The 15264-nt window shown below is 32.7% G+C and overlaps 2 protein-coding genes across 2 annotated transcripts in view; one reads left to right on the top strand and one right to left on the bottom strand.

The window, feature by feature from the left end:
- LOC142339438 (store-operated calcium entry regulator STIMATE-like) overlaps nt 1–15264 on the top strand; it is a 432078-nt gene that overhangs the window by 285215 nt on the left and 131599 nt on the right. The gene's annotated exons all lie outside the window — the stretch shown is intronic.
- LOC142340395 (uncharacterized) overlaps nt 1–15264 on the bottom strand; it is a 153718-nt gene that overhangs the window by 77488 nt on the left and 60966 nt on the right. Inside the window, exons 7-10 of the mRNA XM_075390973.1 lie at nt 10580–10717; nt 4029–4049; nt 2817–3068; nt 1795–1848 (exon numbers count right to left, since the gene is read on the bottom strand). Of these exons, the coding sequence (XP_075247088.1) occupies nt 1795–1848; nt 2817–3068; nt 4029–4049; nt 10580–10717 (465 nt within the window). The remainder of the gene's footprint in view (nt 1–1794; nt 1849–2816; nt 3069–4028; nt 4050–10579; nt 10718–15264) is intronic.

Below are 15264 nucleotides of genomic sequence, written 5' to 3'. Positions count from 1 at the left end.
CTATTCTTTTGCAAGACTGGTCTTTCAAATATTCGTCTTTCTAAATTTTCGAAGAAATTGGAGTCCTGCTTAAGTTAGCAAGATTTAATATAATCGTAATAATCAATGCACAACAACGTTGAAGAGTCAACTGTCAAAATTGTAATGGTTCAAAACAATAGAAAATCTCAACTCATCATGCTATCTGTACAATTGCGCAATTGAAAAAAACCATCTGACAATATCGTGCAAAATAGAAATTTATCGTGTAATTGTTCTACTGTTTTTTTATACATGATTGCAACTAAATTATGCATGATTCACACTTAGTATGCATTATCGAAAAAAGTGACCTCTGAAAAAACCCACACGGAAAAAACACCTAATTTAGACAGGAAATAAAAACACCCACGGAAATAAACATCCACCGAAATAAACCCCAACGGAAATAATTTCCCACTTGATTATCAAAGAGCTGCGCATTAGCGCTTTTGTCCATGTCTTAGCCACCCGTAACAACCGAACAAGTTATCACGAGCTAAACTATATTTTGAAATGGGGGCTAATTTGGTGAGGATTTATTTCCGAGGAGGTATATTTCTTATCTAAAATTAGGCAGTTTTTTCCGAGGGGATGTTTTTCCTAGATCCCGAAACAAGTTACGCCGCACGTTAAGTGAGCTGATATTTTGCCTGAAATTATCAGTATGCCTTAAAAAGCGATAAATGAAAAAATTTTTCTTAGAATTTTTGGCTAATTTTTTTAATTAAAACCCTTCGTTTTGTACTATTTTCGTAGCTAAATTTTACTCAGGAAAAAAGTTGAAAATTTTGCTGACTCAACTGACGAAAAATATTAAAATTTGGCTTTTCGTGAAATTTCTTTAGTTATAACTGAAATTTGGATGCAACCATGAGTGTTTCGATGTCTTGCGTTTTCTGATCTTTATAAAATTATTTATTAAACTTTACTGACGACCTTCTTGTTTAGGAATCATGTTCGAGGTGCAAAGTGGGTACTATGAGTATACCGAGCTTGCTTGCACCTATATATTTTTTACTGGAAAAGTAGGCTCAATAATTGTTTAATAAAAAGCCAAAGCCAGCATTTTTGACAATTCTTACGCCTTCTTATATTTTAATAACTTATTATTTCTTGGCATTATGGTTAAAAAATCTTGGTTAAACAAGGTTTTGTTTTTGGATGAATACCATGCGCGTATATATGTTTTGTTGTCATGTGTCATGGCCAGATTTAACATGCTTTAGTAGGTTTCTAAGTAAGATACAACCGGGCCACCAATGTTACAACTTTCTTTGATTTTGTACTGGGTCATATATGATTTGTATGATTTTTTGGTAGTCATACAAGGATAATAAAAAAATTAAAACCTACTCTCAAAAGGCTCCACTCGTTATGTTCTAATATACTGATACTGAAAAAAAAATAATCAATGATGCAGAATTTCATGAAAATTTTTTTTGTTATGATACTAGGTCATATATTATTTGTAAGATTTCTTAATTGAAAATTGAAAATTCTTTGCAACCATACTACGTCATATATGATTTATATGAATTCTTGGTAATAATCATACAAGGACCCTACATTTTTTCAGCATGAGTTCTTACGTTTCATGAAGGGACCATGTGTGAATTCTTTGGTTTCATAGAAGTATCATACTAAGAAATCAAGTATCGACAGGATGAAATCAAATATGATTCCTTGTATGAAATCAAAGAAACTTCAACCCGGGCATCAAGTTTCTGTTCACTAGAACGACAGTTATGCTACTGGATATTGCGGTACACTAACCGTATTTGGGGTTCCGGTCATGAAATCCTGGACAAAACCACCATTGTCAAGTGTCTGAAACAAAATTTGAGCTACTATAGAAACTCTTGTACAAAATACAATTTTCGGGTCTTTCCCATTATAGCCCCACAATAAAATTATTGCCATCATCCTTACTCTTATTACGGATTCCCCCACTGAGAATTGAGCGCTAAATTGGGCGCAACTTAATAATAACAGCAGGAGAAAGAGATCGCTCGAGCTCAAAAACAGGATGATATGGTCATTCCAGTAATAATAGAAGGAAAGAGCCGGTTTTACATCAGGAGCAATACATCTTAAACCGTTCTTAGATTGATTATAGACAGGGTTATCTTGGGAAATATAGGCAAGGTTGGGCAAACAACCCATGAAGCCTTAAAAATTTGATCAATTTTAGGTGAAACAATGATACCTCTTCAGGAGCCTCATTTTTTATTAGATTTTTTTCTATGCCTATGAAATTTCCATTCCAAATAAACTTGATATATGTTGGCAAAAATTGGCAACATCTTGATTTACTGGATAAATTTTGGGCTGCCTTTGAAAGATCTAGTTGAGTCACGTTCTGATTTTGAAATTTCACGATAAGGTTTTACGTAATAAATTGCGTAATTTCTATTAGCACATTCAATAATCTTGCAAATTCTCAGAAACGATAATGTTATCTGGGTTGTTTAATGGAGTGAAACGGAGCCGTTAGGAACAGTGGTCAAAATCAGCAGTCTTGTGTTTTAAATTTACGAGTATCGGATTTTAGCTTCCGATCCATTAGATGTTGGAAAGTTTTATATGACAGTTGACTTAATGGACCGAATTAATATCCTGTTGCTGCTACATTAACAGACAACAGAAACCACGTATGTCTATAAATTACCATACCAAACAGTTATGCTACTGAGGAAGAAAGTTCCCAATAAAATACTTTATTAAAGTTTCTGCTATGAAAACAGTTTTTCACTAAAATATGAAATGAAGACAAATTTTGAGAACTTTCAACTTACACCCTTTATATTCTTGTACAGTTGTCCACCGTAGCTCCACTGGTTCTGGGAGGAGTCATAGTAGCCAGTTTGGAACGAGTCCACACTTACATCGATGCTGCCCATTCCTCCGGGTCCTCCCCCTCTCATGTTCTGTCTCACATCCGGCCAACAGGTGAAGTTGTTCTTCTGGGGCAACTGGGCATTCCTGTCCAGTAAATGGATACCAAAAGAGACAAACTGAACGGCGTCGTAGACGTCCCGATCCAGAGCCTGTAAATTGTATGATCGAATGAACCTACACCTCCTCCTTTTTTAATGGTTCATATTGACCACGGTTAAGTTGAATTAGGATAGACATAAGTTTAATATGCAACACTCTTTTGTGCTATAATAGTAGAAGCATATGGGACATATTCAAAAACTATTCAAAAACTATTCAAACAATTTTTCTTATTTCTGTGAAAAAGTAAGGAAAGTGCACAGGCATTGGGCACGTTTTGATTACCCCTACAACCACCCTCAATTTAAAAAAAAAGCTTTTCAAGAAAAATTTTACGAGCTTGTGCCAATAAGGTGATATTGTCGAGTTTTTTTGCAATATTAAGGCATTCTTGCATTGATAATTTTTTCGAAAAGAGTAACAAAATGTGGGACTAGCTTTAGATTAGAAAATTTACATTTATTAGGGTGAATAAAATCAATGTTTCATTTTCCAGTGGGGGTCTGGGGCGGGCTCCAAGTTGAATTCAAATCTACAAATCGATGGAAATTTATTAAGAGTTAGGTTGAAAATAATTGATAAGTGACTGCTTCACTCAGAAAAGTATATTAGCATTATGAGATAACTTAAATGCTCATTTTAAAAACTGAAGGTTTATAGAAAAGATTTTTGGTTTCGAAAAAGAACCCCTGGAGTAAACCCAAATTACTTTCGACCAAATCAACTGAAAATGGAAAAAGGCGCGTCAATTAGAAAGCGTGAGAAATCTCTCCTCGCTACCAGTAAAACAGTGCTTCTGTTTAGCCCATAGAACTAATCTGAACTAAATTGATATAGAGTCTAAAACTGTTAGTTGGGTTGGAGTTGGTTCTGAATATATTATTTCAAAATCTATCCGTATATGCTCAGACATGCAAGTGTGGATAACAAATAGATATATAGTTTAATAATAATTCGTTTGTAAGTATGCGAGTTGTAAGTATACCATATGAAGATTATGTAAACTTGACCTGAAGAACTAAAGTTGGCCGCTGAAAAAGACAACAACGTAAAGATGATTCTTTGAACAGAATAAAATGTTGATTAACAGAACAAAATGAGCCATTAACAGTTACTTCTCTTTCACCTTCCCAGGTAAGATCTTCGACAGATATAAACAGTTATTTATAAACAGTTTGATCAAAAATAGGGCGGACAAATCACCCAGTTACATAAATCTGATCATAATATCTAATACCTAATCGTGACCATTCTGGAACTGATCACGAAAAAGAATTGAATTTCTCCATTGCAGGAGAATGACCATTTAACTTGTGGACCCCGATATTTCCTTGGGTGCCTATATAACTGTTATGAAACAGGAGAGCCTATAATAGCTGCATTTGAAGCCCGAACTAGGGACAAGTCAAATTTAGTCCTGAGCCAGTCTTACTGCAAGTCTAATTTATTTCGAACAAAAACAGGTATTATCAAAGAGTGCATTATAAAATAATTCCGATTTCATGTGCCTATTTGAAAGAAGTACCGTTGTGCTATTTGATCCCCACCTATTGGGGAGTAACTATATGCTCAAATGGGTGTGTATTTTTTTTTGTTCAGCCAACCTTGGACGCTCAATATAATTATCGCAGAGAGTTGTGAGTGGAATCAATAGAAAGCCCGTGAAGCGTAGCATATAAGATTTAAAAGTTTTTTTTCAAAGTTAACCTTTTTGGAGGTGTTAAAGTGGATTAAAGTTTGAGTGAATATCGAGTAATTTCCCCAAATTTTTCCACATTTTGTTGGATAATTTGCTTGAATTTTGTTTTATTTTACTGCTTCACGTTGTTTACGACCATACAGTGTTATTGAATCATTGGATTTGATTTGTTTGCGAAATTTGGGCTGCTTTTTCTGTTAATATATCATTTTATGAAAAACAGCACCAGATCAGATATCTTAGCTACAATTGCTGATAATTTTAAGAATGCTGGCCTCAAACATGTTTGAAAAATCTTTATAACTAAGGCAGGGCAATTTGAACCTATAGGAAAATATTTGCAACAGCACAGCAGTTTTGGCACTTTTTCGCTAATTTAAAGGATTTGAGCGCATCTTAGTTTTTTTCAGCACCATCTTCGATCTATTTTAGATGTTTTTTAAAAAAGGTTGCAATAAATACTTACACTTAATAACTCTGACGCAACAGAGAGGGTTTATTGTTTTCATACTGGCTGTGTACAATCCTAAAAATTTGAATTTCATTGGGTGCGGTCTACTTTTTCAGAATTGTTCCCATTGTTTAATCTTGTTGATCGCAAGTCATTAATTTAGAGTAGGGAATTATTTAACGCTTGAATACTGAATGGAGCATAATATGAGCGGTTCGCAAGCGTTTATTTTTCGATTATTTTTTTGAATCAGCGGGAAAATCATTTGTGTAGCAGGAAACTGGTGTTTGGGCAAACTTTCGGTCTTCAGAGAAATCTATGAATCCAATGAGTATATCTTTTGCTTTGCTGTTTAGTCTTGATTTGTCCGCGAAATATTGAAAACAGTATAAATGAGATATAAGCTAATGTTGGTGTTGATCAAGGAGTAGCTATTACTTTGATATTAGTTTTTATATACAAAATTTGTGAATTAAGCCATTCTGTTTGTCTTTTTTGTCGTCTTATTCGATAGTTTCAGAATAAACAGGTGTGCTTAAAAAATATGAAAAGTATCTCCACCTATAGGTTTTCTATGTCTTTCACCAAAAGCAATTTCAACCAATTTCAACCGATAAAAAGATATCAGATGATGGTTAAAAGTTGTAATGACATTGGTTTGGTTTGTATTTACTATTAATGAATTCATCAATTTTGAAAAAATTGGTCTTTTTTATTGTCGACCTGTAACGACAGTTCTTAGCTGCTATATAGATAAATAATTTTCGAAAACGGTTAAAATTCAAATTATACGTTCTTTGACTGTGATACTGTTTTTGTACAAAACAAAAGGCGTGTTTGATTTTTGCCTTTATTGTTAGGTTTTTGTCGTCTCAAAATGAATCTGATTAATACCAATAATACAAGATTGATTCTACACTATAATTTTAATTTTATTTTCAATTTATACCTGATTATAATTATTGAAAGCTTTTTTTTCAATATCTTCAGTGGTTTTATCAATGCTTTCATTAATTCTTTTTGTTATAATGCTCCGAATTCTTTTTCTGTCATTCTAAACGGCATGTAAAGAAGATGAAGTATTCTTTCTGAGTTCTCTGATACTGAATAATATCAAAAAAAAATTTTTGGTATATGGATATGCGCTCCATTCAATTCCAATCTAACAATTCTTAAAATCTTTTTGGAAAAAATGCATTCCTAATTAAAACTTTTGTATTTTGGATTTTTGCAGGGACTAAAAAATTAAAATTTGTCAACATGAAGAATTTGGTTTTGATAGCTTTAACAAAACCGGTTTTTGAAATAGAGAAGAAATATTAGGTTTTTATCTAGAAGGTTTTAAGATCTGTTGGTGAACTTAAAATGCGGTCAAATTGACATTCTTAAGTGTAGTAAGAAATTGGTGTTTGGACGGAATTTTGGACTAGAGATTTATGCATGTAATGAGTATATTTTCTGCTTTGTTGTATATTCTGTTGATGTGGCCGCGAAAGCTTTAAAACTGGATGAATGCGTTCAAAGAAATGATATGTGCTAATGCTGGAGTTGATCAAAGATTAGCTATTACTTTCATATTGTGTTTTTAATTATAAAATTTGTGAATGATGACATTATTTTTGTTTTATTTTATTTGTTGTCTTATTGTATAGCTTAAGAAAATGCAGGCTGCCTGAAAAAATATGAAAAATTTCTCCCTCTATGAGAATGTGTTAAATGTTTTCTTTGGAGAATATTTTTTTCCTTTGCTTTTCAACAAAAGCAATTTCAACCAATTTTGAAGTTTTTGTTTTTCCTGTTGCTCTTCATATCATCTTATGTTTCAGTAATATCGAAGAGAGTTTTAATGGTTTTCTTATCAATTAAGCGATAGAAAGGTATCAGCTGATCGTTAAAAGTTTCTATGACCTTGGTTTAATTTGTATTTGCCATCAATTACTTTAGCAATTTCGCACAAATCGGTCTTTGTTATTGTCTTACTAACTTATATTATCTTTATTATTGTCTTACTTCTAACGACACTCCTTACCTGCTATATAGATAAGTAATTGTAGAAAACGGTTGAATTTTACATCTTAATGTTCTTTGACTGCGATACTGGGTTTTTTTTACAAAAATGGTTAATTGACTTCGCCTTTTTTGTTAGGTTGTTGTTGCCTCAACATAAATCTGAATAATAATACTACTAGTAAAAGATTGATTCTACAATATACTGTAGAATTTTAATTTTTATTTTCAACTTATATCTTATGTTAATTTCTGAAAATATTTTCTTAAATATCTTCAGTGTATTCACCTATACTTTATTTGTTTTTGTTATTAGAATGCCCTAAAATCTTTTTTGTCATTTTATCCAGTGCATGCATTAAAGATGAAGTATTCTCTCTGAGCTCTCTGACGTTAAATGATATGAAAAAGAAAACATTCTTAAAATTTGAATATGTGCGCCATTCAATTCCACTCTCACTTTTTCAAAATCATTTTCAAAAATTTTTTTATTCTTAATTAAAGCTAACTTTAGATTTTCGCAGGGACTAAAATGTTAAACTTTGTCAACATGATGCGATTGACTTTGATAACTGTAACAAAACCGGCTTTTGAAATAGAAAAAAAAATTTAAAGTTTTGTCTTGTAAGGTTGTAAGAATTGTTGAACTGAAATTGCGGTCGTCCAGTCATTTTTTCAGTTATTTGTGTTGCAATTGAGGAACTTTTAAACTGTTTTTTTTCTGAATACGTTGTCTTCCTCCAAGTATATTTTATTCATCTGATCACGCAGGAAGAAATAAACAGGCCGCTATTAAGTGATATTTGCCACCCAGTAGCTCGAATTTTGACCCTTTGGGCAAATTATTAATCAACTAAAAAATAAATAAGTTTTGACATTTTTGAGTTTTTGATTTTATATGAATTTTTACTCATGCAGTAAAAATGATTTCTGCAACCACTTTTAAAATCTGAACAGCAGAAGTTAATTTTTGTCAATTTTTATTTTTGTCTTATTAGTGAAAGGTTTCAATTGCTTTATGGCAAAAAGTTATTGAATTTATTTGCTGGCTTTGTTTTCCAATGGTGTTTTGAATTCATTTTTTTTGTTTTTGCATATTAGAAAATTGTTAGTTCTTCAGTAATTGTTAGTTTTGTGTTCTATAAATGACAGATCGTATTGGCCCTCTTATGTGATTTTTTCTAATTTGCTTAGTGATTTCAGTTTATAGCTATTGACTTTTACTATTTTAAAATGTGACTCTTTTTTAAATCTAATCTTGCTCTGCTTCGTTATTTTTCCATTTACCTATTAATTTTCAGCAATTAGTTGCAAGTTTGAAATGAAAAATTATGTTGGCTGCCTCTTAACAATGATTATACAAATTGCTGAAAAAATTTGACATATGGTTACGTATAACTTTGACCCCACTCTTCTTCAGAAACACTTTCATCAGTTTTCCGGTTTAGCAATTTTGTCATTTTTCGTTTTTTCTCATTTTTTTGGATTGTTACTGCATAATTCTGAGAATGCGCATTGTGCAATTCACGCTCATATTGCGATTGGGGTTTGCAAATTTTGACAACAATGGTCCTTTTTCGCTAATTTTTCCGTTTTTTGTTTATTTTTGTGTTTTTAGGGCAATTTTCATCGTTGACAGTCAAAGGCTGCCCTTACGATAAAAATTTTAGTTTTCAAGTCCATGGTCGTTTCATTTGTGTGGCTTGATGAGTGCAATTAGACAACAATGTCTGGTTTTTTGTTGTTTGAAAAATTTTGCTAAGATAAAACTGTTTTTTTTCTGCTTGAAAATTGTTTTCATTGTTGACTTTTTCTCTAAATGTTTTGAACAGTTGAATTCTCATCCAAGCTAGTGAATTACAAAATCAAACTGACTCGTATATACGATTGCCCATGCTTGAGAATCCTTCAAGTATCCTAGAGAGTCCATTACTCTGTGTCATATAAAATTGTTCCCAGCTCTACATCATTTTCAGACAGTTAAGCTAAAAATTTGGATTAGTTGTTTCAATGAGCCCAGAACTGAATAATTACACTAAATTGTCACTAATAGCGTATTGTTAAGACTAGGTTGTTAGAAAGATAAATATTTCAATTCGGTAGAATTATTTACAAAGGAAAAAAAGATTCGTACAAGTAATTACAAAACAGATCTATAAATTTTAGATTGCCAAACATGTATTTCTCCGATACTGAAAAACTTTAACGTATTTCAGTCCTATTTGCAGCTTTTTAGGTTACTTTTGTAAATTCACAAACTATGTTCAAAGAATGCATTACCTGGGGGTGCAAGGCGTTAACATCCACTAACTTAAACTAATAACATTAACAACTCATATAAATACACATTTCTGGCTACATAAAATCAAGGTTTTCACCCTCTGAAATGCGTTTTACCTTACATAAATATCACTCTGGTTGTCAAACCTCATATCTAACTGCAACATCTTTGAGTACAACATAATCCAAAACTCGAACTCGCACTTCAATTTGGTTTTTTTGGTAGAGTTTCAGTTTTAAAAATTTCAATGCATTTTTCAACGAGTTTTGCTGTTATAGAGCCCATAGAATAATATGGTCATGTCGTTTTTTACACTTAGCCGTCTTGGCTAAGATTTACAATTCTAAAGTCAGGTATTGGCCAAGACTCTTATAGTCTAAATTTAGTCCAGAAAAGGATCCGGAAATAGCCAATGAAAAGCTGGAAATTGTATAAAATGTTGAAAGCGCTAAATTCTCGTCCTAAAATAATCGTTCAATGACACTAATTATCAACTAAAAAGTTATGGATTACGTATGCCTTGAGTGTTGGAGAAAAAACAACATCGACCAACATTTCAGCTGAAGAACAAAGCCGCATAGAGACAAATAGGCTGCTTCAGAAACAATTTTGAACAGTAAAGGACTAAAATTATTTTTGACAAAAAACACCGGTCAGCAAAATATGGGAGTTCAAATTTAACGGTTACACATTACCGAAGAAGATACTTCTGTGGGCAAACACACGGCTTGGCCTTTATTAGTTAACACAGTTAAGGGCTATATAAAGTTTCATTCAATTCCAGGCAAAATTTAAGGTATGATCTGCTATCATGTCTTTGTTTCTAATGATTTCCACCTCTATTGTGCGTTTGGCGGTCTTCGATATTGAGTAAGTTTCATAAAGTTGAAACGCAAGCGAACGTTCAAAAACCTGTAAGCATGCATACCAACACCTGCAAGATATCTGCATGTTTTAAAATTAAACTTTGGAACCGTTGGCTAGAGTTTCAACTTCATGCTACGGACCTTAGTATCTAGATAATGGCTATGGTCTTGGATCCCCTATTGTTTACAATAATTGAGCACTCGTTAATGGAAAGAATGTCTATGAAGGAAAGTGTTGTATATACGGGTTGATTTACCTGTGACAGAGCGATGGCATCGTTGAATGTACTGACCACTGGCATCTCTTTGTACTGGGATCTCTCCACTGAGGGAATGAGCACTGTCACTGTGGCAGATGTGGACCTCGCAGGCAACATGGTGTAGTTCAGACCTTGCTAAACACCCACGCAAAGACCGTCATATCTCAGATTTACATTGTAGATGGTAAGACACTGCCAACGAACGGCCGCATTGCTCCAAAACTAGAACTGATGATTTCGCATTTACACCCAGCGCAAGTTTTACTATTCAAAAAAAACTGCAAACATGGATTAATTTTACTATTCAAGAAACTGCAAACAGGGATTAAGATTCGTTCATCTGATTTTTCAAAAAAATTATTGATTATAGTTTTAGTGTACATAAAGATCCTTATAACTGTCAGTACATTCGTAGTCAAAATATAACCTGTTCTAACCTTTTTGTTGCAATCATTTCTGTTGAATAAATTTTTCAATAAAAAACGAAAAGTTTTTATAATAAAATTAGTTCGATAGACAATATAGTAATTTTGAATTAGCTAGTGAAGTTTAGTTAATCAGCTACCTGTTAATCGGCACATGGCACGGGTGGTCCATTTTCAGATTAAAAGGTGACACGTAAAAAAATTATCAAAAAGTTGAGAACAACTTATTAGAAAAGACTGCCGACTTATTTAATGTTTTCTTTCGTCGCTTTGCTGAGTGCACGAGTTAAAAAACATCATTTGGCAACATCTTTTTTTAAAAAAATTACTTTGCGTGCACAAATCAACGACTGAAATCTGCAAATACGGCTAGAAATAAAATGTAAATGTCCTTAATCTTTTTGAAAACTTTTAACGTGCCATGAATTTAAACCAAATTCAACGGACATATACAGTTCAAGGAAATGAAAGTTACTGACCGAAAAAAAGCATAATCCAGAGAAAAAAATTGGTTAAAAGTCTTAAAAGTTCTCTGCTCTCATCATAGAGGACGGCAAAGTCAATGAAAAAATGTTATTAAAATTTATCAAATTGTCAGCGTATCACTAAAAATCATATAAATGGGTTTGAAAAAGTTAATGATTTAGAATTCTGGAACCGAAAGAATTCACAGAAACAGATTATATGGCTCAAAATGTCGCGGAAACCCTCACAACAACCCTCAAGAGAAAAAATTGTAGACATAGGGATCAGAAAAATCCGATTAGGATGTATGTAAATTCAAAATCAAAATTTTTATAGAATGCGTAGTAAGAAAAAATGAAGATCCTCCAGTTTTTTTTTAAAAAAAAGAAAGAAATTAGTGCATATTTTGCTCTCAATTGCTGATCTATCAACATTGATTAACTAAAGAATAATTATTTTATGGGCTGCAAAAATAATTCATATTTGAAATCTGACTTTTAGAACTGGTTTGTTGTTTTCGCCAAATGCTGCATGCAATACAAAACTAAAAACCATTTTAGTTCCATCTGATACAATCCTACTGTGCAACTGCCTCAGTTAACATTAGTGAATCAACCAATCAGTCTTTACCAACTGGCGAGAAGTATTAACCAGTGCTATAAAAGGAAAAAAGTTTGTAGTAGAATCAATTTTTCCATCTTTGCAAGGATATAGGAATGTAATCCACTGGTTGGTGATTCAACCCAACAGCGGATAAAGATCCTCAAAAAATAAGAGTGGTATCTAATTTTTTAGTTTTTTTGCTCAAACAGCCACAGCTCATATTTAACTCATTTTCTTACTTCAGTGATGCAAAAACTAAGCACTTTATTAAATGTTTTTGACTGTAACCAATCGCTTGTTTTCAATCCAATATCTCATTATCCATGCAGATTTTTACTCTTAAAAAGTTCGCAAAAATTATGTTTCCGAATTTTTCTGAGAGAGATAAAAACTTTCCTATATGACTGGAAAAAAATGAAAAGAAAATATGAACAATTTTAAACAAAATGTGCAAAATGTAGTTGTTGCATATTTTACTTAAAAAGCGGTACTTATTGAAATTATAGCAGTGATTATTTTACAAGCCATAGTTCCGCACACAAAATAGAAGAAAAAATAACTTTCTCCAAACAATTCTAAAGCAATATTTGTAAAAAAAACACAAAGTTTTCTTTAAAAAAACATAAAATGCGTTGGTTTCGGTTTTCAATTGTTTAAGCACCTTTTCATACCCTTGAGCACTGATTTGATATGAACGAAGATATCAAGTTAGGAGGAGATGAACGAAAAAAAAAATCTTTATGGGGTAGGCCATTATGACGACTTCCATATTTTGTTCCAATGAAAAGTTGGGTGGTCTTCACTACTTTTAACCTTGCTTCCTATCCATCATTTTTGGCATTGCAGCAGAGGCTTGGGCCTCTTGGCACCGTGGCTTGAGCGCACTATAAAATCAGCGTGATTTATTTAAGCCCAACAAAACGCTCATAATTGCTACAAATTCCTTGTTTTGGAGCAAGTAACCACTGCATAGTGAGTGGAAAACAAAGTGATTAAGGTGTGAAAAGAAAACAGGAGGATGGAAGCGAATCATCAATCAGCTGGGGAAGAAGAGCGAAGAAAGGAGAGGGAGGAAGGGAGGGGGCAGCACAATGCATGTGAACTCTGGAAGCAATGCATTGCAGCCTCTGATCAAATAATTGTTAATTAAGCTCAAAGTACGTCTCGTTACAATTATGGAGAACCTTTTTTGCATGAGTGTGTTAAAACCAGAATTGAGGAGGAAATCGGACGCAAATTTTGAGCATAACGTGGTTACCAGTTTGCCTTCAAAATTGCTCACCGTAATAGCATTTAAAACTGTTACCGTTTATGTTACACATACAGCGGGTAATGAAAGAGAACCTTCGTTAGACATCAAATAAGTTCAAATGAGTTAGTTTTAATTGACGATTATAGTAATATGAATGATTGGTGAAACCGCAATTTATGCACGTTTTCAAACATAAACAAAATGTCATCGCTGGAAGCATTTTTTTTATTGTATGAACCTTTTTTTAACTTGGGGTGTACTTTGACATTGACATCTACAAGTAGCGGCAAACGAATGGCGCGACTCTAAAAGCGGCCAATAGATGAGAACAGAAAGTAAAAAGCGTCAGGGGGATAGAAGTGAAGTTAAGGAAGTGCTCAATTCCACTGACAATCACTCACTCGTTAAACCATATACTGTAACACATAAATGCAGCTGCGCCACTTTAGTATTTGCAGCCAAACTATTATAGAAGTACAGCTGCCATCACATCGTCTCTGCTACCTAATATGCGTGGGGAGGACCCCAAAAAAACGATTTAACTTATAGATATGCAACATGTAGAAGTTTTTTAGTAGCATAAGAAAACTATCGATCTAAGGATATTTAATGAAGATTCAACTTTTTCAAAATTTTCAGAACAGTTGGAAATTGTGACTGATTTTGTGTAAGCTACATGGACGTTTGAGCCACAGGTATCATTTCACTATTTTTTGTAAAAACAATTTTAAAATTTAAAAAACCTTGATACTGTATATAAAATTTGATTGTTCAAAGAACAAGGAGGCTCGGTAATGTGCGTACGCACATAATGTTCCGACCCCGCTCATCCACATTTTTATCTTAATTGGCTACCAAATGATGAATAAAATAGAAAATTTTCAAAAACATACATATCACTCAATAAGTCACTAATGGAATACAATAAGGCCACGCTAGAGGGCCGATAAAACTTGCTGTTAAAAGGGCTATTGGAAAAGACAATAATAAAAATTAAATAACAAACATTAACTACTGCCAAAACTCGATGTTTATGATTTTTTAAAAATCATACCAAAATCAGCCTTCTATCTGATAAAACGTAAACAAAACAAAATAACCTATACTTCAATAGAAATAGTATGAGATCTGATCTCAATGCGACTGGGTAATAGGTCGATAAAAAGATCAAAAAGTGCGAAGTTCAGAAATACGTTTCTATATTTGCAACATTTGATTTCAAAATTGAGTTTTATCATTAGCTTTTACCTGGCATTGAAAACGTTAAATCCATTAACTTGTCACTACGAGCAATAAGAATGTTCAATTGCGCAAAATTTCAAAGCCAATGGGACCTACCATTAGTTTCATAATTATAAAAGAAAACAAAAGTCTTTTAAAATGTACAAAAATAAGTCTTAAACATGTTATAAAGTTTCGTAGTAACAGAAGTAAAAAAGCCGTGAAACAATTGGTTGAAACTAAAACAGTTATTATTTAAATTAAAGCTCACCAGAAACGGGTTGTGATCTGTATATAAAATGACTAATATACAAATCGACCAAAAAAATCAATTTAATAAAAAAATGGCGAAGCTCAAAAATCCAAATATCTTTTAGAAAAACAAACTTTTTCAAAGGTCATCACACATATAAGATTTTAACAAAAAGAGATCGATTAAAATGAAACACCTCAGAAATCCATTGGGCCTGTCATTAATGAGACTATGTCACAAGAATACAAAATAACAAAAACACACAGAAGCCAAAGCTTCACAAACAGTTATAAACCAAAGTGTTCAAGGCACTACATTTATAAGATGTTATCTGAAGGACCTGTAAAACATCACTTGGCTCTAATGTGAATATCAGGGGCTTTTTCATTTATAAGGACTGCTAAGAAAGAGCAACAAAAAAGAAACTTAAAAATCGAACAGTATAAAAACCAAGAAATTTTTT

This window comes from Convolutriloba macropyga, chromosome 5, assembly GCF_964194025.1.
Source record: "Convolutriloba macropyga chromosome 5, txConMacr16.3, whole genome shotgun sequence".
NCBI lineage: Eukaryota > Metazoa > Xenacoelomorpha > Acoela > Convolutidae > Convolutriloba > Convolutriloba macropyga.
This window is presented reverse-complemented; position numbering and strand designations above follow the sequence as displayed.